The sequence below is a fragment of the Pollachius pollachius genome (assembly GCF_949987615.1).
Source record: "Pollachius pollachius genome assembly, chromosome: 3".
NCBI classification, from domain to species: domain Eukaryota; kingdom Metazoa; phylum Chordata; class Actinopteri; order Gadiformes; family Gadidae; genus Pollachius; species Pollachius pollachius.
In genome coordinates, this window is record NC_136936.1 from 40369533 (window position 1) to 40394532 (window position 25000).

Consider the following 25000-nt stretch of genomic DNA (forward strand, 5'->3'; position numbering starts at 1 on the left):
AACAGTATAGCAGTATGTGCAGAAACACACGAGAAGATCCTAATGATGACAATCACTTCCTAAGAAACATCTTGGGAAGTATCTTGTTGTGTGCCAAAGACACGTTGCACAGCTTGTCTAATGGAAGAGCAACAGATGCTCACACGCACAATCGGAAATGATCATAGACCACTATGAATGATCCTCCTGGAATTTCCTTCACAGTCAATCAATAAAACACACACAAGTGCGCACACACATACACACACACACACACACACACACACACACACACACACACACACACACACACACACACACACACAAACAACCTGTACACAGCATTTAGGCTTGTGCCTTTCTCTGTCCTATTTTCTCTTTACTGTTTTTGGTGGTTTCAGGCTGGTGAGCTGTCAGAGTGTGACATTGTTTTTCCAGTGGAGGTACATAACCCGGGTCACAACCCGCCCTCGTCTGCAACTGATCAGAACCAACCAGTGCGAGGCTTTTACAGCCAGAGGTGGGCCGGCGGAGACCGTTCTTCACGCGCTCTGAATCACAACCTCTTATTCCAATGTGGTTTACCTTGCCAGAGCAACTACCTGCTTGTCCCTGTTCCCCTCATGAATCTGTACCTTGTACCTTCCCTAACGCACACACATACACACACGCACACACACACACATGTATGTGCACACACATGCACAGACGTATGCACAAATGGCGTTTGGATATACACACACACACGCACACACACACACACACAACCACACGCGTGCACACACCCAAACACAGACACATGCACACACACAGACACACAGTCATACATCCACACAAACACACAGACACACACACACCCACACTCTGCGGTCACACAGAAAGAACTAGGGTCCGACCAGAGACAGATATGATGCTAGCAAAAAGTGCTTTCTCCTGCTCTTACAAGCGCTGGTCTTGTAAACACAGATAGAGATACGGTTAAACAACCGCCAACCTCATCAACCCCCACCCCCACCATGGCCTTGATGATGCATCGCTTTGTGTTTCAGACCAGACAGCTTTTACAGTCCCAGATGCAGCGATCAGCCATTCCCTATCTCACCCCCTCTATTCTCGCCTGCCACAACATCTTTGTTTTGTGTTGGAGTTCAAACGAGAGAAAGGCGGGCGGAGCGGGGTGTGAGATGAGGGAAAGATCTTTGAATGTGACAATGGTGCGTGCATGTGTGTGTGTTTGTGGGTGAGTGTGTGTGTGTATGTGTGTGTGAGAGAGAGAGAATAAACCTAAGATACCTGTGTTGGTATGCAGCGTGTCCTTGTTTCAGTGTATTCTTCTAATTCATGCGCTGTGTTTGATATAGCCTCGTGAGACCCTTGTGATCTTGCCAGTTTCAAAATCTGTTTTTCAAAAACTTTAATATCTGGATGGTCTCACGAGGCTGACTTTATAGAGGCATCCAACCAGAGCAACCAGAAGGGAAATGAGGCGTGAAAGTCCCAATATTATTATTAAGAATTAACATCAAGGGCAGCATAATAAATCACATGAATCAATGCTCTGCCTGCCTGTGGATTCCGCGCATGTGGTGGGGAATCAGAAATGACCTGCCCTCTACTCTCAGGTTTTGAAGAAAGCTGTCTGGAGCCCTTTGCTAGAGAGAAAGGGAAGAGGGGGCGGGTACCGAGTGTCTGCAAGCTGACAAAATGTGTTGTAGGCAGCAGCATCCTGCAGGGAAGGAGAGTGAGACGTATGGATTTATGGATTTCTGCTTGGCCTTGGACACAGGCCCTGATCAGAGAACATTGATCTGCAGAGATTTACACTGCAGCCACTTCATACAAATCTCTCCAGGTCTTGCAGGAAGAATGTTTGCCACTTTAGGGCCATTTGTCAGATGGGGAGAATTCAGAATGGGCTACTTTGGGGAAAATCTCACCGCGGATGAAAACGTGTGCACTTGTATCAGGCTCACGTTGTAGCTCTCACACTTCTGTTTTGTTTCGCTCTCCTGATGTTCTTTCCATACAGTTGACGATGTAAGCACACATGATGCATGTGTCCTCATTTCAACAGTGAAATTAGTCAAAGTTAGGGACAATGTCTAAGTATACCATACATTTTTTCTTCATAAAAAGAATTTGGATAATGTCTAAAGAAAGGCCATTTATCAAAGGATGATGCAGGATATTGTGTTTTCCCAATTGTCTATAGACGACAGGCTCATAAAATAAAATGCTTTAAAAATCGAAAATTAACAAATAAGTACAGACCTTTATCCCCTTACCTGGTTTAAAATATGCAGTTTGTGTGTGTGTGTGTTTGTGTGTCCCATTTGCACAAGTGTCTGTGTGTGTGTGTGTGTGTGTGTGTGTGTGTGTGTGTGTGTGTGCGTGCACGCCCTTCACTTACTGCGCGTTACGACCCCCTCCAGCCTGATAATGTTAGGGTGATCAAATTGGCCCATGATTGACGCCTCTGCCAAGAACTCCCGCCTCTGTTTGTCGGTGTAGCCCGCCTTCAGCGTCTTGATGGCTACACACATTTCCTTCTTGCTGGGCAGCTTAAGTCGACCGCTGCACACCTCCCCAAATTCACCTTACACACAGAAGAGAGTGATATTAAGTGAACTGCTTGTTTAGTATAGTTGCTCCCTGTAACATTAAGCGGTATCAAAGTGCCAGACAAACGATTTGGATATAATAAAAGCCTTGAATATTAATAAATTCGAATTGGATTGTTGTATTGATTATGACTATATATTCATTATTATTGTAGTAATGATTCACATACATCTTATTTCCATGGGTCACCACTGTAGTCTCTTCATTTTTTTATACATACAATACAATACAAGTAGGTGCAAATACAAGGAGAGAGAGAGAGAGAGAGAGAGAGAGAGAGAGAGAGAGAGAGAGAGAAAGAGAGAGAGAGAGAGAGAGAGACGGAAACCCTGCAGGCCCTCCTCTCTTGAGAAACAACAAGATAGGGAAACAGAGACACATTTAACAGATAACCACTGGTATGTGTTCCATTGCAATTATCGGAGCAATCGTTCATTTTCGTGGGAGGGAAAGAAGCCTTCCCTGAATTGACTGAGTGAGTCAATTTACAATTCCCCGCAGCAGCATAAGTCATATCATTTAAGCCGGGTCAGAGGCTTTGTATCCATCTACACCATGCCCAGATAGCAATGAATTCACCGCATTGTAATTGCAATGAGGATATATTTCTAAAAGTACTAAACAGAGAAAAAATTAATGATAAATGGCCTTTTCCATCTTTATCATTATTTCTAGCATAATTTCACTAATAATATACTACACAATTTCCCGGCTACACTGCATAAATGGTGACATTTATAATAATTATATCCTAATGTTGTTGTGAATGTTTGGAAATCGCTAATAGCAGCAGGACAGGACAGGTTTTTCTATACGCAGTGTTTACAACGCAGATAGTAAAGCCTTCTATCGATATCATTTATTAGACACATGATGTACTGGGATTTTTCTATATCTATATATATCTCACTGCTTCATGATTGGCTTTACCCTAAGCGTTGCATTCACTGTGCATAGACAAACCCTGTCCTGCTCCTGCATGCAGCACAGTCAATTCTGCGGCCTGCAGTTTGCGGCCGGTGTGTGGGTAGAAATCCTGACGTTTAGTGGAACAGAAGACTAGGTGAACTGTGCAGACTGTTATGTTCTGTGTGCTTTACGCTCAATCCTTTCTGTCTGCACCCATGAATCACAATACATTACTCTGGTGCCTTCACTCCTGCTCAGTTCACGGGGGAGTACATCATGAGCCCAGGAGGCGGGGGAGAGGAAAGGGGAGGAGAGGAGGAGAGGAGGAGAGGAGGAGAGGAGGAGAGGCAGCAGGTAGAAGGTGGGGGACGGAATATGGATGTCAGAAAGCAAAGAGGAGAAAGGGTAGATGAGAGGAAAGGAAAGGGGTGGAGGTCGCCGAGGAAGACAGGAGGAGGGGATGATGAGAGGAGACGAGGAGGAGATAAGGGGGCAAGCAGACGAGGAGAAGGGGGGAGAGGAGTATCACAGGACGGAGATAGGGAGAGAGACAGAGAGAGAGAAAAGTCAATGTTAAAAGGGAGGCAGCCATGCAATGGAATAGAAAATAAAGGTTTGCCAAGAAATTGAATGGCAAAGCTAGAGAGAGAGAGAGACAGATGATAGGAAAGAGGGGGTTCAAATGGATGGTTGGGGGTGTTAGAATGGTGCAGCTGACAGGAGGGTTATGGGAGTAAAACACTAGAGCTGTGGGGGCGTGGGAGTAGTAAACCAATATCCCAGCTGGGGCGTCCGAGGTGAGGTTAGTGTTGCCCCACAGTCCCTCACTCTTATGTTCTAGCACTCCATTAAAATGGCTCTCCTTCTATCGCTCCATCTCTCCATCTATCGATCTATCTATCCATCTCTCTATCTGTCTATCTATCCGTCTCTATCCATCTATCCATCTCTCTCTGCGTCTATCTATCTGTCTCTCTCTTCATCTCTCTCTCCATCTGTCTCTGTCTCTGTCACTTTCTCTGTCTCTCTCTCTCCCTCTCCCTTTCCCTCTCTACCCCTCTTACTCTGTCCCTCTATGCCTCTCTCTCTCTCTCTCCCTCTGTTGGATGCAGAGGTGAGATTGGACTTCAAGCTGAGGGTGCTAAACGATTGTTCATTCCCAGCTGTGCATTATATGGGCTGCAGCTGACTGTCGCAGCGCTTGGCAGTCGGGGGGGAATGTGTAAGTTCATTATGGTGCTTCGTGGGTATGTGTCTAAACCGTAGACTGCAAAGTTGAGGTGAGATGTTGAATTTGAGATGCAATTTGAAAATTGCCTGAGAAAGAATGCATGTCGTAAAGTATATATATACCGTATATAATAACAATAACTATTAATATTATAATCATTGCATTATAATAAAAATATATAATACATTTGATTTTATAGTTCTTTTATGAAGGAACCAAGGCCCTGTACATGCAGGAGGCTGCCATGGAAAAATAACGTCTGTGTCTCGATGGGTGATGTCACATGAGAATATACATTGTACAATTGTATCCATTTTGTGTAATTTTTTTCCCTTACCTGCTCCCACTACTTTGTCAATGGCGATGCATGATGCATCCAGCTCCTTAGCAAACTCGTGCACTGCCTGGCTGGGGTCCTCGTACGTGTGGGGGTCCACGTAGGTCCTGATACCTGGGAGACGCACTGCAGTGGGAGCACAAGATGCCATGAGACATCTTACCGGTTCAAAATGTGTGTGTGCTTGTGCTTGTGTGTGTGTGTGTGTGTGTGTTTGTGTGTGTGTGTATTTGTGTTTATTGTACGTCCTGGAACATAAAAATAGTACAAAGCATTGTGTCGAATCTTATCCTAGCTATCTTGTTGTATACGGGGAATGGGTTAACCTAGCAATTGTAAGTGCTCTGCACTTGTTTCTAGGAACTTCTTTACTGTACTGACAGCGATATATTGTTGCTGCTCTTTCTTCTGTCAAATGTACTTGCTGTAAGTCTCTTTGGATAACAGCGTCTGCTAAATGTGTTTGTGCGTCTGGATGTAAGTGTCTATCTGTGTGGTTGGCATCAATAAAAACAGGATGAATAGACATGCACAACATTTATATAGGCATGCACTCGACACACACACACACACACACACACACACACACACACAAACACACACACACACACACACACACACACACACACACACACACACACACACACACACACACACACACACACACACACACACACACACTGTTGTGTGTACTGAAGCATATACACAAGCATAGTAGTATTAATCTTTGTGAAAAGTAGGTACTAAACTGCTCATAATGAGAGTAAAGAGAACATACATAGATATAGATGGGAGAAAAGGGAAAAAACAGAGTCCAGTATACTTACAGTGACCATTGCCAAAGTGTCTTTTCTCATCGGGATGTTTGGATTTGCTGTGGCAACAGAACCTGCCAAAACCAAGCAGGGAAAGGTCAGAAGCTATGCCACATCCCAAACTATAAGACTTCCCTCATTGGCCTGGAGTTTAGTGGCCAGGACGACCCAGAGCCAAATGTGTGTGTGTGTGTGTGTGTGTGTGTGTGTGTGTGTGTTTATGCAACCGTATAAACTGTATGTTTGTGTGTGTGTGTGTGTGTGTGTGTGTGTGTGTGTGTGTGTGTGTGTGTGTGCCAGTCTATACGTTTATGTGTGTGGGTATGTGTATGTGTATGTGTATGTGTGTGTGTGTGTGTGTGTGTGTGTGTGTGTGTGCGTGTGTGTGTGTGTGTGTGTGTGTGTGTAATCCAGTTTGCTTCTCTCTCTTAAAATCCGGTTGAGGATCACTGAGCCTTTATAATGAGCCATGGATTTTTATTCTTTCTGAATGGTTCAGTCTGCCAGCAGCCACACACACACAGAAACACACACACACACACACTCACACACACACAAAATGATAGACAGACAGACAGACAGACACACAGACAGACAGGCACACACACACACACACACACACACACACACACACACACCTACACAAAGGCAAACGTGCCCAGTTTAGGCTACGATTTTTGTTGGCTCTTAGGGGTGCACTACAGTGAAAAGAACTAGGGTGCGTAAAGTGATACTTTGAGTACTAGTACTTATGTCAAAGCTTTCATAGATAATTACCTGTGTCCACATATCAACATACAGACTCCACTGGCTTGAATGCAGAAAGGAATATAATAATCCAATTCTCTTTTGGAATAATACAATCAAAATAACAATCAAGCAAATGTATTGAGATTAATATTTTGAATATTTTTTATTCATGACATAGTTGCAAAGAAGAATGTATTTGTGCAGAACGTGAATGATCTTGTTTGTGTGTGTGTTTGTGTGTCTCTCTGCGCGCACGCATGAGTGTAAGTGTAAGTGTGAGTGTGAGTGTTTGTGAGTGTGCGTGTGAGTGTGATTGTTAGTGTGTGTGTGTGTGTGTGTGTGTGTGTGTGTGTGTGTGTGTGTGTTTGATCCACTGACAGACCTGCTTAAGACGACATAGAGGAGCACGATGAGCAGGATAATGGCCACCGCTGACGAGACGGCGATCAGAACCACTTGGCTACTCTCACTAGACATGGAAAAGGCGGCTGAAACACAGAGCGAGACAAATAGAAATACGTTAGTCCCATTGCGTTTATTTGACCTTCATTAAACCAGAGAGAAGATCTCTCGAGCATCTCTTTTTCAAGACTCCCTTGCTGACCCCTGATCCATGCCAGGGGTCCACATCACCAGTTGAGACTGGTAACAGCAGTCAACATTCAATGTTGCACAATAAACATTTCCAAATCCCAAATGAGCAAATAACAAGTCAAAGTCCAAGTAACCACGCCGTACCAGGGAGTCTCAGGATGGGGAAGTCACAGGTCAGAGAGGCTACCTCTGGTGCCAGATACACTTCAGAGGAGGAGCCAGAACCAAAGAAATGCATTGCCCTATTGACATGTAACAATCTTTTTTTGTTTGAATCTTGTGATTAACGTCCAGATACACTTCCTGATAGACTTCCAGATTAACTGTACGACTAATGAGCGCGATCAATCATTCGGGGAGGCAACGTGGGTTCACTTGTGATAAAGACTTTCCCATTGAACCACAGACTTTTCTTTGGTTACTCACAGTCAGGACTGGTCTCGAATTCGAAGCTGCGGCTGCTGGCGCCGTAGCCGGCTGCAGTGCGGGCCCTGATCTGCAGCAGGTAGGCCGTGTCTGCTTTCAGCCCGCTCAGCGTCACGTTGCAGCCCTTGGCGCGCAGGATGGTGTAGCTGGTCTCCTGCTCCTGCTTCGGATGTTTTACAAAATGTCATTTTAGCTTCAGGCAGACAGGAAGTTTTGTTGATGTTAGAAACACTTTCACAAGGGAGCCCTGTATGTATTCACAACATAGCAGGGAAATACAAGATACATCCAAACATGTTACACGTCCTCCATGGTGACGGGACCAACCAAAACAGTAGAACTGTGTTGTTCACATTCATAAAGGGCTGATTTTGTGCACCTCTCTCATCACTTCAATAAAATAAAATAAAACATATTTTTTAAATGACTTTCAACAGCTGACTCTCTTCACCTCTCTGTCCCTCTTTAAGCCTCTTAAGTTATGCTTTTAAGTGTGTGACTTTCTTATTTGATATTTTAAAGCCTATATTCTATGTCTTACATGAAGAGGGTGTTTGAGTAGTTATAGTTGAATGAATGCATTTAGAAAGGCACCTCAAATGCCTTATAATTTCTTGTTCATTCGATTCACGGCCATTTAGATATAGTCTGATTTTATTCTGGTAGTGACAAATGTCAGTAACCCTGATACATGTTAGCCACTGATACGTGGTAACATGCTAGAGTCTTCCATGTGAAAGGCAAAACACAGCTGGAAAGTCAAAGCCAAACAAACAGAAACAATCCAGCTCACAGGCGCTCAAGTGAACGCACACCCCTACAAGGACCATGAATGATACTGTACAACATTGTACATGAAGTCAACACTCTCTGAAGTCTCCTCAGCTTTGCGCGTTTCATCTTTCTCTGCTATTGATTTGCAGTCGATTCGACATGGCGGGCGATACAGTTGGTTACGGTCAGTCCATGTCGGAGATGAAGGAGCGACGGACCAGAGCTGTGGTCCATTAAGTGGCATCTCAACATGGGCGTCGCGTCACAAGGATTCAAAGATTCTTAATTGTGTTGTGGCTTGCTGAAGGACTTGCCCCTGATGAAGATAATTGCTTGCAATATGGTAGAACATAAAACGTTGCTCGGGATATATTTTATTTGTTTTAGAGTGAAAGCAAGAGCAACAGCAATTGTTAGCTATGCTAGTGTGTGCGTGGGTGTGTGTGAGTCTGTGTGTAAGTGTGTGTACATGAGGTTAAAGTGGTATGCTGGTCTGCTACATAAATGTTGAGCGTTACCAGATGAGCGTCATAAGGAGACAACCATTACATTTGACAGAATAAACACAAACTTCCTTTCCTACTAATCAAATCGGCTAAATAATGAGAAGATAAATCACATTCCAACAAAACCAAATATGTGTGTAAAGACAATGCAAGAGCTTGTAACAGATGGAACTCCCATTCTGAAATCGCCTTTGTTCCTCCTTCAAGTTAAATCGCAAGGAACTGGATAGTAATTTGATCCAATATATATATATATAAATATATATGTATAATATTTAGGAAGTAAACGAAGCCGTATATATAATGTTTTTGATTTTGTACGGAGATAATTGTTGTGTTTCGATTTTATTTCCTATTTGACATTCGTTGCCATAGTCTGAATAGTTTCATTTTCCAGAATGACACTGTATTATGCTGTGCATTTGCTAGTAACACTCTCTTAATCTCTTGTCGATTTGAAACTTTATATAGTGTCCTCTCACAGGGCGTCTGATTTTGTCATAAACACTTACTATGACAGGAAGTGTTTGTGTCTGTGTGTGTATTCATTAGTGTTCCTGTGAATGTATGTGTGTGTCTGTCGCTGGCAGCCCAATGTTGGAATTGAATATAGCCTTCATGGAACGTCGTGCTCTGTCAATCTAAACAGAGCTGGCTCAGATTACAGCCTATACAGAAACACACATGCATGTATACACACACACACACACACACACACACACACACACACACACACACGCGTACGCACAAACACACACACACACACACACACACGCACACACACACACACACACACACACACACAGGGTATACAAGGGCAGTGAAAGTCAGTACAGAAGGCACTTTCACTGGCATTTTCTGTATAAGAACGAGGCATAAATAAACAGTTTAAATTGCAGTGCATTTCAAAGTTCCTCTCTGCTCACTAGATTGTAATGATAAAACATGCAAATACAATCAGCAAAGCTTTCCCCACAAATTATATTTTCACAGCGTGCATTTGGAAACAAAAGTGCACCACATCTGCAACGCGATGCCTTGTAGCCGGTCTTTAACGACAAGAAGAGGCTTCACTATGATATCAACGGCTAAAAGATCTTTGCTTTAAGAGAAAATGCCCCATAGAGAGTGTACCACCAATCCTGGACGTGGTTCAGGACTGCCACTGGAACCGACACGCTCTATCACTTAGCATGCGGGGCCTTAATAGCTACTTACAGATATGCATACTTTCTCCAGCTCACTACATAAGCAGCTAAGCAGCCACATTCACATTGGCTTAGCCACGGCTGCGACATCAGTGATCCGAAAGGACCGGCCTGCTCTGAGAAGCCGCAAGCAAGCGGCTGTTATGTTGCCATAGCTGCCTCCGTGGCAACCCTGTAGGAATCAGTGTTTTGAGACAGTGTCAACAGAGACAGACGGAATCTACAAACACACAGCGGATACAGACAGATAAGCTGGGGGGGGGGGGGGGGGGGGGGTCAGCATTGTAAACTTCCCTTCATTCAAATCCATCTTTTCTATCATGTGTGTCAGGATCTCTGGCCTTCTGTTCCGTCACCCGGGGTCTGCTGGTGTCAACGGTCCTTATGGGATTTAGTTTCTACAATCGTAGAGCATTTTGCGAGGGGGGCATTTGTGCAGACAAATTCCGGGAGGCCCCCTTAGGATTCCCTCGGGATCTCTTTGGATGAATGAGGACCCAGGAGGATTTTTTGCTTTATTTTTCATGCATATTCCTATATGGTGTAATCCTAGACGCAATCCAAGCAGAGATGAACAAGCCGAGACCCTCGTTTTCACCCCCCTTTGCACTCTTGGTGTCTGTGTGTAGCTGTGGCCTTTTTTCCAGCTATTGTCCGAACGCCGTCGTCTAACGAAGACAAAATATGAATTTAGACCCACAGCAAATCCTGACCCAGGTCAGCCAGCAGAGGATTTACATGCTCTCTTATTCAAACACAGAGCACGGGGAGCTGAGCTTGGACCCCGGCACAGAGGAGGGGAGTTTCCGTCTATTAATCAAGGTCATTAAAGTCTTCCAGTGTTATTTAGAGTTACTGGGGTTTGTGGCACACACACATGAAAACAGCTCTCTGACCGGGATTGTGAAAAAAACACGGCAATGATCAAACTCTGTGACTAATTTCGACTTGGAATTAGCAGAGCGTAGCCTCTGACCACTCGTGGCCATGAGTGTGTGAAAGGCGGTGCTGTTAGTTCTGCACTAATTTTACAAACAAAGAGAAACATCAAGACATGTTTAGTGTCAGCTATAAATAAAACGTGTCTCCATTGGAGTATGAGCCCAGAGGGAGAGACATAAAGAGAGAGAGAGAGAGAGAGAGAGAGAGAGAGAGAGTTGGGAGGAAGAGTGAGATGTGAAAACGTCAAAATAAATCAGAATAAGTGAGCTGAATATAGTAGGGGATAATGAAAATGAAGGGCATTGAGTTAAGAGCAGGACATTATTTTTAACATGTATCCATGAGAAAAATATGCTTTTTTTTTTACTTTCCTCACCAATAGTGTTGAGGTTTATTGAAGACCAAAGTATATGAGAGGATTCATTCAAGGGCATTGGCACAGAGGAGTCACAGATTAGTTGCAGAAGTACCAGTCAAGTTGCAACATTGCTACATCTGGTTGTGACAAAGTCACCATTGTTTCCGTTCGGTCACTGCCTGTGCTAGCTGGCACCAACAGTGCCTTTAAGCGGCCATGATGTTAGTTTACGCTGTATGTTTTCACTTTTATATCAAAATTTATGTTTGAAAATGTCTATTGAATAAAAGCAATCCAGTCACGAAGCATTCAACCAAGGGAATCAAGCTCTCTAATTAATTTTGGTCAGTGCTGGCTGTTGTCGAAAGCAATCCCACCTGTGCACTCTCTGTCTCTCATAGAGGATGTTATGTATTTTTTTATCGATTTGGAGAGGAATCACCTGTGTTTGGGATTCGAGCTACATTGGTGTGACGTAATTATCTGTGTCTCACATGGGGATTTCCTTTAGGACTTCAACATGTTGGTATTAATGAGTTCCCAACATGGTAACACAAATAATAACCCGAAAATATCACGTTCAATGACTGAATAAATCGTTCAGGTGGGATAGTAGGAGATAGTAACTTGTTCAAATAAGATGATATATATATTTTGTAAGTCGTTCAGACACGTTTGAATGAGTTATAGTATCCGTTTGAACAAAATAAAGGGCAAATATGTCTCCAAAATGTTGCGTCTAATGGGGGTTCTGTAGCAACGTCCCCCTTGTGCCAAATAGTATAACACTAAACGACACAAGATGCTTATGCTCTGTGGTGCCCGCTACACCCTCTTGCCAGAGAGGGCGCTGGTGTGCCAAGTGGCTGCCTTGAAACAACCCAAGTGATGTTTTCTTGCGGGCACACACTCACCTTCTCGTAATACTTGACCTCGTAATCCAGGATGATTCCGTTGGGCCTCTCTGGCTCCAGCCATGAAAGGGAGATGCTGTTCCGAGATGTGCTCTCTTTCCGGATCACTGTCACCGGAGAGGGTGCTACAGGAAGAGAAAAAGAAGAGAGAGAGAGGGAGAGACCGAGAGAGAGACCGGGAGAGAGACAGAGAGAGGCAGAGGCAGACAGAGAGAGACAGTGACAGAACAAAAAAGAGGGAGAGAGCAGTTCAGAGGAAGTTCAGCTGCTAATGCAGTACTTTGTGCATCCTGTTGATTGTCCATGGTTCCTGTCTTGGCCTAATTCATTTTGGGTTTCCAGTGGGGCCGAATTACAGGTGGTGAGTAGAGGGGGGGTCCGGGGCGGTGGGCTACCATGTCAGATGCAAACACTCATACTATCTTTATATTTCCTTTGTCCGATTTTAGTGGAAATTTAATTATGTATTAATTCCGAGGTCATATTTCATTTTGTGTGTGTAGCTATTCGTCCATTTGAAATCTGTACAGGCATGAAGTATACATTTATAGGATGAGGGCTTTTATGAATCTCGGACCTCATGGACGCTGTGTGTCCTCCTGTGAAATCAATCCAATTATCAATATAAAGATTGCATACATACTCGTATAAATATGAACTCCATGGCCGGCTTTGAAACGTAGACAGCGATGAACACAAAGAAGAATACGAATTCTTGAAGTGTCCCATGCTGTGCTCCCCTCATGTTCCCACCCTCTCTCCTCAGTGTTCTCTCCCTCCATTTCTCATTCCCCTTTTAACTGCTTTCTAATTGGCAGGCGTCTCTTTGGGGCCCGGCCCCTCCCGAGTTCTGCCATCTGAGGGATTGGTTTGCATTTTATTAGACCACAGGAAAAACATGTTTGTCTACGAAATGTTCAAGCCTTTTATGACGGCGACCATAAAAGGATTTACATGCGAGTGTAAGGGCCCATGTGTCTGTTCCTGCCTTCCGTTTATCGTGTATTTGAATGTGTGTGTGAGTGTGTGTGTGTGTGTGTGTGTGTGTGTGTGTGTGCAAATGTGGTCACATCTTTATGACCATATTTTTTTGTCATCTTTGGTTGGACCAAAATGTAGCGAATCAATGAAATAATATTGCTTTAACAGCAGGTAATATGAGCAAGCCATCATGCATGTGTTTTTTTTTTAAACTTTTTTTGTTCTGGCCAACTATAAATTTTGTGTTCATATTTCAAGTCGAACAATGAATATCTGCATTGGCTCTTGGATAAACCACAGATCCATTGTTGAAGTTTTTTAAAAAAGTTAACACAGTTTGAATCAATGATGAGGCAATAGCAATTTTTGTCTAGTTTTGTGTTTGTCTGTATGTGTCCATGGTTGTGTGACTGTGTGTGTGTGTGTTTTGGTGCATGTGTGTGTGTGTGTGTGTGTGTGTGTGTGTGTGTGCGTGCGTGCATGCCAATCCTATGAAATCGCTTAGTGTGTGTGGATTTCTTTGCACTCCTTTACACTCATGTTTCCACTTGAAGTTATTTTTTCCCTTACAGTAATGAATCCAGATGGGGTGAAGCTGGTTTTACTACCCCCAACCTCCCTCTCCCTCTTCCTATCCCTTTGGTTTTGATAGAAGAGCAAGGCTGGGGTGTGTGTGTGTTTTTATTGGCTCTGTGGTTTCTGTCGGTAACGATTTACAGTTTCAGGGCTGCTCATAGGCAGCTAAAACGTGGGTTCTCCCACTCCCCACTCTGCCTGCTTTGTGCTTCTTGCTTTTACTTTGCATCTTTTGTCGTTTTTTTGTCTGTTTTCTACCGCTACTCCCTTGTGCCCTTGTTATATCTCTGGAAGTAATATCATTTTTTAATCAATCCTGTTTGCCCTGCCGGCGATGCTTGTGAGAAAAAGGTTGGAGTCTGGCGCTTGCTATGAAAGACCAACATCCTACCATAAAGTTCAAGCACTGTAAATAGTCCATAAAACTGGAAGAGAAGAATGTGGATTTAGACCTTATCCTTTCTTTGCGTTTTATAAAGACACAAATCTGTCAATAAGGTTCCCAATCACCAAGATGAAAAATCCCTAAAACCAAAATACATATTCAACAACGATAAAGAGCCGGAAAACTCTACTATTTTTTTTCATAAACTAACAGATTTTCCCTTAACAGAAAAATAGAACCAGTTTCCCTTAAGATGCACCCGTTCATCCTCTTGGTCCTGTTTATACACGTAAGACGTGTGCATGCGTGCACAGAGCAGGCTTCGCCCGACCGCGGTTCAGCTGTTAACAGCAGACTTTAGGAATCGGATGCGCTCACTCAGCCCCCTTTGTCAACATGCTTCTCCCTTAATGAGTGGAGAGTACTGCGTGAGCGCAGGGGAGGGGAGAGGAGAGCTATCTGACAACACCTTGAAGAAGAAAAAAATTGCCAGTACAAACAGCCCCCTCGCAATACATACACTTAATCTAGCTTTTAACAGCTTGAGCCTCAGCATCTGAATGTATGTATAGATGTGAGTGTGTGTTTGTTTTGTGTGTGTGTGCGCATGTATGTGTATGTGTGTGTTAGGGCACATGTGCATGTTTGTGTGAGTGTCTGTGTGTTTGTGTGTGTTTGTGTGTATGAGTGCATGTGCGTGTTTGTGTGTGTATGGGCATATGTGAATGTTTGTGTGTGTGTATGTGTGTATATATGTGTGTGTGTGTGTGTGTGTGTGTGTGTGTGTGTGTGTGTGTGCGTGTGTATTTTTGTGAGCATGTGCATGTGCTAATGTGTGTGTGTGTGTGGCACCAGTGTAGGACTGACGTCCCTAATCCCCATAATCTCTGAGGGATGATGGAGGGAGTACAGCTGCAGGCTATAGTAGGATCGAGAGGGTGGGAGAGAGAGAAAGAGAGAGAGAGAGAGAGAGAGAGAGAGAGAGAGAGAGAGAGAGAGAGAGAGAGAGAGAGAGAGAGAGAGAGAGAGAGAGAGAGAGAGAGAGAGAGCGAACAGATAGAGAGCAACAGCTAGATAATGAGAAATGGATGAAGTCAGCGACGGGGTTAGGGTTAAAGACGGAGGGCTGAAAGGGGAAAAAAGATATATACAAATAACTTGTGTGGTGTGTAGCAACTGGTTAGCGGCTGATGGTTTGTGTATATCATGTATATTATGCCCCATACATTTCCCTCCCTCCCGACACAAACACAGACACACTGCATTCATATTCACAGCTCACCTCTGCCTTGGCACTTTATAAAGTGATACTATCGCCCCCCCCTGTCAGTTGCAACATATAATGTGTGTGATGACAGAGCGGGAACAAGGTCATACGAACAGCGTCCGCCACAACACGGGAATACATGTGATCGCCCTTCCCTTGGACCAGATCCAAATGTTAACATGACGAAGGGCGGGCGGCCTTGACGTTCCCCTCCTGAATGGATGTGAATCCTTCATTTTTTCACAAATGAGAACCATAAGGGGTCTCTTATAACCTCATATTAAATCAAATTGCTCCCATCCCCCTCCTGGGACGCGGGCTAACAGGGTCAAGTCCAACACGGCCCATGTGGTACAAAACAGGGCTGCTCTGGACTCACCTTGGCGACAGAGCCGCGGTTCTGTCTTGTGAGATCTCGTTGAAGCATTAAGATCAAATTTCAGCTCCTCTAGCCCTCTGCCCTGTAGGGATTTTGTTTGCGCAGTAGACTGCTATAGTGGGCTTCTTTAAATATAAATGTCTTAACTTAAGTCTGAGTATAATATTGAATTTAAATTGAGCAATGTCAATCTCTGATGTCAAGTGTGACGAGGATATCATCATGTTCCTTTCCTGGATAGTCAAATCAAATATTTGACACCTCTGGTCAGAAGTAGCAGGCATTTAAGCACTTTTAGTGTGATGACAGCCTATTGAAGAGGTCTACTATTAATCGGTTCAAATTTGGAGTAGGAAATCAGAAATAAAAAAATGCTCTCTATACAGAATGTATCCATACAGAATCTATAGGGAATTTACAATTTAATTGTGTACAGCCCTAATCTTAATATTAATATCACGTAATATCACAATATCACAAATGATATAACCTTCTTCACGCTACAACTGATTAATTGAATATTCTTTCAGGTAGCTCCCCCCCTCCCCCTCCATTTGAAAGGTGTTAGTTAGCATGTGTATCACCTCTGCAGCAAAGATGTGAATCTTCAATTAACTAGGCTCACCGTTCAAACCAAGACAACAGCTTTGGGTTTGACCTTTTCGTCTAGTACGCGAGAACCCCTTTTTGGTTTGGGTTTATCTGTATCCTTTGAGGTTTGTCCCTACCATGTGACCGTATGAACAATCGTCAGGTCATTTAAGTTGCTTGGTAAAAGTGTGTCTTAACATGATCATTCTCGGTCAACCAAAACACATCGCTGTCATAAAGTGTCCTACGAGTCCTCACTTTACATCAACCGCTCGCTCATCATCGCTTTTACGCTCACCTGCTTGGTTGGTCGTTATGGAGACGACGGCGTACTGTCGCATTGCCACTGCCATTCCCGAGACGCCGTTCTGCGCCTCCACCTCGAAGGTGTAGTTGGTGTGGGCCAACAGGTCGGTCACCGTCACCGTGGTGTTCCTCAGGCCCGCCGCCCACGGCAGGAAGCGCACGTTGCTACGGCAGGGCTCACAGCGCAGCACTCCTCCAACACCTTGATGGTAAACAGAGCAACAGGAAGCGTTATCGACACAGCGCTTTCTTACAGAACGGTTGATACCTGTTTGACAGTGAATAAGACAGAGAACAGGAAATACAGAATACACAAAACAAAAATGCATTATATACAAAATAAAAGAACAATAAAACAACATAAAAGCTCAGATGAAATCCGCGTTTTCATCTGATGCCAGCATCAAGTCAAAGCCAGTGTAAGGGGAGGGTTTTTTAGGAGAGGTTTAAAAGACCTTGGCATCGCTTGCACAGGACGGTGAAGAAGAGGTCTTTCCGCCCGCCTGTGTCCTCGGGCCAGGACCAGTCCAGGATGACCGAGGTCTCGTTGATGACCGAGATGACGTTGCGGGGAGCAGACGGAGGACCTGGGGGGAGACGGGGGGAGAAAAGGGAGAGGTATGGAGTTTAGAGGGAGGGATTATGGGAGCCGGATAAATACGGCTTCCCCGACTGATATGAAGATCTTCTTGAGTGGGTCATTGGTCTTTTCAAGCCGATAGTCGACCAATCGTCACACTTTAATGTAATTATTTAAAAACAATTTGAGCCATTAGAAAATGATTCTTAGCTGAGACAGATTGTTTTAAAGGTTGTATCAGCGATGTTGGGCGATGTCACCTCTGTTGGTATTTGAAGCGAGATCCCAAACAAACAGATCCAGCTCGCCCCTCCCTTCCGCATTTCGTGCATCCAGTAAAAACTATCATGAAAGCAGCACAAAACCCCACAACACCCACCCATTGTCATTGATTGGTTGGAATACTATTTCATTTGGTTTTGAGTGGTTGGTAGTACCATTTGTTTTTGTGTGCGATCTCGGGGCATAGGCTGCATACAGAGACGCTTTTGTGGTGGCATGCTTATGTGGCGGGCAGCTAGCGGATCGTGAGAAAGATCATTTATTTTTCGGCCTAAAGTCGCTGATACAATCTTTTAAAGAAGCAGTTAACATTGGGCTACTCTAAGGAGAATTTAAAAATGTAATATTGTAATAGTTGACGTGGGCCGCCTGCTAACTGCTTTGACAACACATTTCTGAATGTGGGAACAACCAGAATGTGACGACTGAATTCTTAGTCTAGCAAGCTTCTTCTGAACAACTTCTGGTTGGTCCACTGTAAGAGGCCAGGCATACAAATAATAACAGAATGTATCATAACATAATGTATCATGACATAATGTATCATGACATAAGGTATCATAATATAACAAATCATAACATAGTGTATCATAACATAACACATCATCCCATAGTGTATTGTGACATAATGTATCATAAAATAACACAGGCGTCATCCCAATCCAATATGTGGGATTTTATATGTAACAAGATGGTAGTTTGATTAGTAGCAAGAATTAGGACAAAGGGTGCCTTATATGGATTATAAGGCCATTAGAACTCCTATAAAATCGGTCATAAACTGAATATAATAAAATTCTATGGAGACTCGTGAGTAATGCATCCTGAATAATTAGAGATTTAGTCGTAAACCTGTCCTCACTGTCTAGCAGGGAGGTAGATAGGAGAAGGCAGAGAAAGTCTTGATTGTATGTATTTTAGTATGGTTATCTTTATGGCAAACAAAACATTCAAACTAAGTACGGAATGGAAACACACACACACAGACATACGACACAACACACCAACGACTATTGCCTGGAAATTAGAGAGGGCTTTTAAATGCCCCAATAAAATGTGTATTTTACCCTGTATGTGCAAAGCGGGTCCACATTTTATTTTCATTGGAGTCATTGGATATGTATATGGAACGACGGAACATGTATATTCCACCAGTTTACTTTTATTGGTAAATTATGTAAAAAGTCCCGAAACATAACAGAGTCCAGAAAAGCTCTTCTTGCAAAGGCGAATGTCATACCCTGACACACTGACACACACAAAGACACGCCCACAAAAACACACAGACACACACCAACAAACAAAGGAGCTTACGTGTGCAAGCCATGGAGGCAGGGTCTTCATCTGCGCGGAAATAGTTCTTTTCACAAGCGCAGGAGAGCGCCCCCTCATGGTGGGAGACGCTGTGGGGAGGGCACTTCGAACACTCCGCGTTGCCCAGAGCAGATTTATAGAAGCCCGGTCGACACACTGGAAACAGGGAGAGAGCAAAACAGAAAGAGATTAATTTTGTATTCAAATTTAATTCGAATCACAGCTGTCACAACACGTGGGACGGGACGTACTTACGAGCCAAAATAAAATGTCTACACCTGGTTGCCGTGGCGATAACGAATTCATATTGTGGTAAATGATATCAGAGATGTATGTGTGTGTGCAGACGTGCGGACGCGCACACATACCCACACAAAGACACAAAGACACACGCACAGGCTCGCTCTGTTTCAGTTTTGTTCTTTCTCTCTGTGTCTAACGTCATCCCTCTCTCTCTCTTTCTCTCTCTCTCTCTCTCTCTTCCCCCCTTTTCTCTGTCTCAATCTTCTGTCTCTGGCGTACACTCTCTTCCACCCTGTCAGGACACACAGTATGAATTATGCAAATACATTCCTGTGAAAGGGATGGCTTTCTTAGCCAGCTCTGGTTTTAAACTGTGCTTAGAAGTGGGCTCTTTGTTCTCTTCTTTCATACAAATATACCACTATCCTTGTCAGAAGGTCGCTATTCTGCTTATTGATAATAATAGTGTGTGTGTGTGTGTGTGTGTGGGGGGGGGGGGGGTGTATGTGTGTGTGTGTGTGTGTGTGCGCGAGCACTTGTGCTTGTCTTTGTGTGTACAAGCTTTTGTGTGTGTGGGGGGGAAAGCGCGCATGTGTTTTTGTGATAAACACCATGATGATAAACACAATGAGGAGATGAAGAGCTTTAATGGGACATGGAGAGGAAGAGGTAAATAAGGTATATTTCTCCCCATTCTTTATGTTCCATTTCATTACGTTTTCATTTATCTCCCTCCCTCCCTCTGTTCCGACACCCATTTCCATGCACTTCAAACCACCCTCACCGTTCCCTTCAGTTTCGTCATTTGATGCCGGGCAGCAAAGCCTTTAAATCTGCTGGAAGCCTTTGAGTCGTTTAATTCCACTTTATTGCACCCTCTCTCTCCAGGGGTCCACACCAGCACAGCGGCTCTTCCTCCATATTGCAGGCCTCTAAAGCTGGTATAATAGTGTCCTATCATATGCCTTGGACCGCTAGTCTACAATCAAAATCATATGGCTATGTTGATGATTGATGCTGCTCATGCGGCTTGACTTAAGTACTGCTTTATGCATCCCAAAAAACAATGATAAGCAGACTTACAGACCCATACACACAACACAAACCACATAAACAGCACACACACACAAACACGTGCACACATGTGGACACACACACACACACACCCCCCCACACACACACACACACACACCCACACACACAAAAATGTCTTCCAGGTAGTGGTGGACCATACTGGTGTAGCAAGGCCACCACTGGCCCTGTTTAAACTGCCCTCAGATCCATCACTGACCCCACCACTCCAAGGTCCCTGTGCTAGAATGAATACTTCCACTGCCCCTCGTGCACGCATGTCTGTGTTTCTGTTTCGCGTGTCCGCGTGTGTGTGTGTTCACAATGTGGTAATAGAATGTGAAGCCACTTTAAATTGCCCAATGGTTTCCCAGAGGGATATCTGGAAGGCTTAGCTCAAAGACCCAAAGGCCACCCTGATTGGTGCGCACACCAGGAAATTAGACTTGACGGCTGGTTTACAGCAGCCAATCAGGGGATACTTTCAGCCAGCAAGGATAAACCACTGGGTCAGCACAAATTGTTGCGGTATAGGAAAGGCTGCACTCGAGTCCATGTTAACAAGAGTCACTGGCCCTGTTTACACCAGAGAAAGATCTAGGTTTCGATTGTATCTCTAGATTAAAAAACGGAAAACCTACTTCCAGGAAAGGCCGGACGCGCTGACAAGCGTCCCACCCTGTTTTAGGTGCAGCTTTTAGAGAGAGACCCGCTTGATATGCGCATGACCACACAGGTCTCATGTTCTACCAAACGGTTTGCACGTATGTACCAGTGACATTGCTTTGGCTAATTCAGAAAATCATGTTTGATCATAATTGCAAAGGTTAAGAATCGTCAGGGCATTGTTTCGGATCAACTTGAATATCAAACCCCCTTTGCTTTAAATTGGGATTTGAAGATAGATTCAAAGCACTTTTTTAAACAAACCCAATGTTAAATATATTATATTGGGTATAATAAAATAGTACAAATCTAAAAAGAACAATGATTGAGGAAATCTTTCATGCATGTGTAGATTTCTACATACATGTTCCCAACAGCAATGACAACAAATCATGAGAATCGGAGATGGAATAGGTAGAAAAACTGTATCCCTTTGATAGCACAAAAAGGAGTTGACAGGGATTAGGGCAAGATGGATGCTGATGGGAATTTCAGACACTAGATCTTCAGACAAGCTCAGACATATGTTCAAGACTGGCATACACCCATAGAAATGCACACCCATCTCCCACACACACAAACACACACATACACACACACACACACCCCCACAACACACACACACACACACACACACACACACACACACACACATACCCGCACACACACACACCCGCAAAACACACGCACACACACACACACACACACACACACACACACACACACACACACACACACACACATACCCGCACACACACACACCCGCAAAACACACGCACACACACACACACACACACACACACGCACACACACACACACACACACACACACACACACACACACACACACACACACACACACACACACACACACACACATACAAACATAAACACACTCACAGATGTACATGTGATCTTTTATCATATGTGTATGTGTGTGCAGTTGTGTGAGAGGAAACATAACACTTCTTTAGGGATGATGACATGATTATGTGTGTCTTCAGTTATTGATCATGCCGGCTGCCTGTGGTGTGTTCTTTTGAGTTTGTGCATGTGTGGGATTGTGCATGCCTGCACGTCTGTGTGTATCTGTCTGTGTGTTTGTGTGTGTGGGGGATGTATCTGTTTATATGTGTTTGTATATTTAATTTGCCTAAAGTTCAAAGAAAGGATGTGCCACGTGAATAACTTCTTGCATCACTATATTGAAACATAAAGCTCAGCACAGACAAATCAATGGACCTTTCTGTCTTGAAGATGTGACACCTTCCACACACACACACACACACACACACACACACACACACAAACACACATACAGACAGACATTCTCCCCTTTTTGTGCAACAGTGGTAGCAACATAATACGGGGCTTGTAAAATAGGGGCTGTGCCCTGTTCGGTGATCTGTGCCAACCACAATGGACTACGCCTGCAATTTGCTCAATCAATAGGTCACAGGACACCCCTATCAATAATTAACATGGCTTCTGAATAGTCTAGAGGTCTAGTTTATTTCAGGATGCCCCGAAGATACTGCTTTGTCCTATCCCTCTCCCGTACCAATCCTTAAAGACTTAAGTGACTATCTGTCGTTTTATCCTTGCTTATCTTCTGCCTCGATGTATGTGTGGCTCCTACGTTATGTTAAATTTGGTTAAGTACAGGTTTCGAATGAGGCAAAATCCAATAAAAAGAGGAGAATTGCTTTAGTTCAACCAATTGACCAAGTAAGAATGCCATCAAGGTATACAATGAACTAAGGTGAATGCCGTGATTTGTATTTAATTAGGGATCCATTAGAACCAAAGCAAATTATTTTTTGTGCCTAAAAGTTAACAAGGAATGTTTAAAAGAAACTGTCTGGCAGTAGTAATCAAGCATTATACCTCCTGAAAGACATCTTCTCAATACAGAACTTACAGTATATGTATATATAGATTCACACTGGAGGCTAGATGGACACTAGCTGGATGTGAACCATGCATTAGGATAACGATGGTGATTTTAAGAACAATCGAACAATGAACGACCTCGCCTTTTGATTAAACAGCAGATATTTATTTAAATCACCATCGATTTAGATTACGAAACTACATCTTTATTTCATGACTGAACAATGCCATTAAAACACAATTAACAATATTGAATTATTGCCCAGCTCTGCATGAAAGGTTATAGCGACACAGATAATCATTTACTGTCTCGCTTTCTTTCTTTGGGCTTTCAATCTCACAAGGTCAAAAGGACTTTGTCCTCTGATCTCACCTTCTCATCTTCCCAGGCAGACAGAGAGGCAAAGATACCAGGAAACAAGGAGATTTATGGGAACAAGATTGTAAAAGAAGAGAATCATAAAAAAAAAAACAAGCGGAAGGAATAGGAGAACAATTAAAGGAACACAACGATTTGTTGGGACATTGGATATTAAGATGCAGATAGTTCTTAACATGAGCTGCATTTAAAAATTAAAAAACTTTTTTTCTTGTTTTTATTTCTCAGAATGAATCCTTTGAATGCATACATTTTGAATTGCTACGGAATACATTCCTGTGAAGCTCTTCTCAAAGCTTCCCCCACCTCCATGTCTCGTGCTAACGGCTAACCACGCAGCCCGTAGATTTATGTTTGCTGGAAGCACACGTATGAAATTATCACACAAACACACACACACACACACACACACACACACACACACACACACACACACACACACACACACACACACACACACACACACACACACACACACACACACACACACACACACTATCATTGCTATCTTCAACTCGCCCAGGTAGGCTTACCCCTTCATCATCGTGAGGGTTCCTTATTATTATGCAAATCAGTACTGTATCAAACTGTGCGCACACACACACACACACACACCAATGCACACACACACCCACACCCACACCTACACCCACACACACACACACACACACACACACACACACACACGTACCCTCAAACAAAGACACGTCAGGGCAGGCAGCGGAAGAGACTGTTTGAGGACGTCAGATATAAGAGATAGTGAAGGGGCTTTGCCGATAGCTCCGTTGACTAGCGAGCAGACTGACCACCCTGGCCAGTGAAGTTTTCTCAGAGGCCAGTGACATCATTTACGTCTGTCCTCTGAAAACATGGATCATAAAGAGCTGGTGATTACATTGCATTTAGTTGGTATAAAGATGATCTGGAGACCAATTGTGTGTGTCTGTGAGTATGTGTGTGTGTTAACCAATTTAAACTACATTTTAATTAAATCGTTTGATTAATCTTGGCGTTATGGTATGCATCACAGCACAGTGGCCACAATCTAATGAAAACTGCACAGGGTGTAATGACACACATAATGCGGTGCATATCAATATTGATTTTGAGGTGCGATTACATTTTCTTTTGGGGGTCAGGGACTGGTTTCATTATCATCCACTCCATCTTTACACCGATACCCTCACCTCAGCACTACATCTGACAGGTGTGTTACCCAGGATGACAACCAACTTTCTCATTTTTTTTTGTCTCCCAAAACAACAAAAAAACAAATGCTGGCCCCTATTTTCGGTTATCATGTTACGCCGCAGCAAGAGCATTGCAGATACTAGATTGAATGAATCAATAGGGAAATAACACAACAAACTGATATAACCTAAAACTGAGGCGCATGAGTGAATCTACAGTGTTTCCCCAAACCACACCAACAGGCACCAGAACAATAACCCCCCGGCCCCCACACGTCGCCCAGCCATTAGCCAGGTCAGGCAGGAGCATAATACGTCTCACAAAGACATGGCAACACACCAACGCTCACATGGAGGTCAGCGGGGGGAGGAGAAGGGGTGGGGACGAGACGCTGCCTCCAGTGTTTGTCACTCCCAGTGGTTTCACATTCTGCCCTGCTACTCCGGATTGCCCAGAGACCAGTGAGTGAAAGAAATGAAGATGGTACCAAAGAAAGTACTGGAAGAATGAAAGAAGGAAGGAAGGAAGGAAG

At 43.7% G+C, this 25000-nt stretch overlaps 1 protein-coding gene across 2 annotated transcripts in view; it reads right to left on the minus strand.

Moving 5' to 3' along the window:
• epha3 (eph receptor A3) overlaps positions 1-25000 on the minus strand; it is a 71857-nt gene that overhangs the window by 16042 nt on the left and 30815 nt on the right. For both annotated transcript variants that reach the window (XM_079731543.1, XM_079731544.1), the window contains exons 4-12: positions 19027-19182; positions 17306-17437; positions 16843-17052; positions 12366-12490; positions 7664-7826; positions 7026-7131; positions 5906-5967; positions 5079-5204; positions 2390-2575 (exon numbers count right to left, since the gene is read on the minus strand). In XM_079731543.1, the coding sequence (XP_079587669.1) occupies positions 2390-2575; positions 5079-5204; positions 5906-5967; positions 7026-7131; positions 7664-7826; positions 12366-12490; positions 16843-17052; positions 17306-17437; positions 19027-19182 (1266 nt within the window). The remainder of the gene's footprint in view (positions 1-2389; positions 2576-5078; positions 5205-5905; positions 5968-7025; positions 7132-7663; positions 7827-12365; positions 12491-16842; positions 17053-17305; positions 17438-19026; positions 19183-25000) is intronic.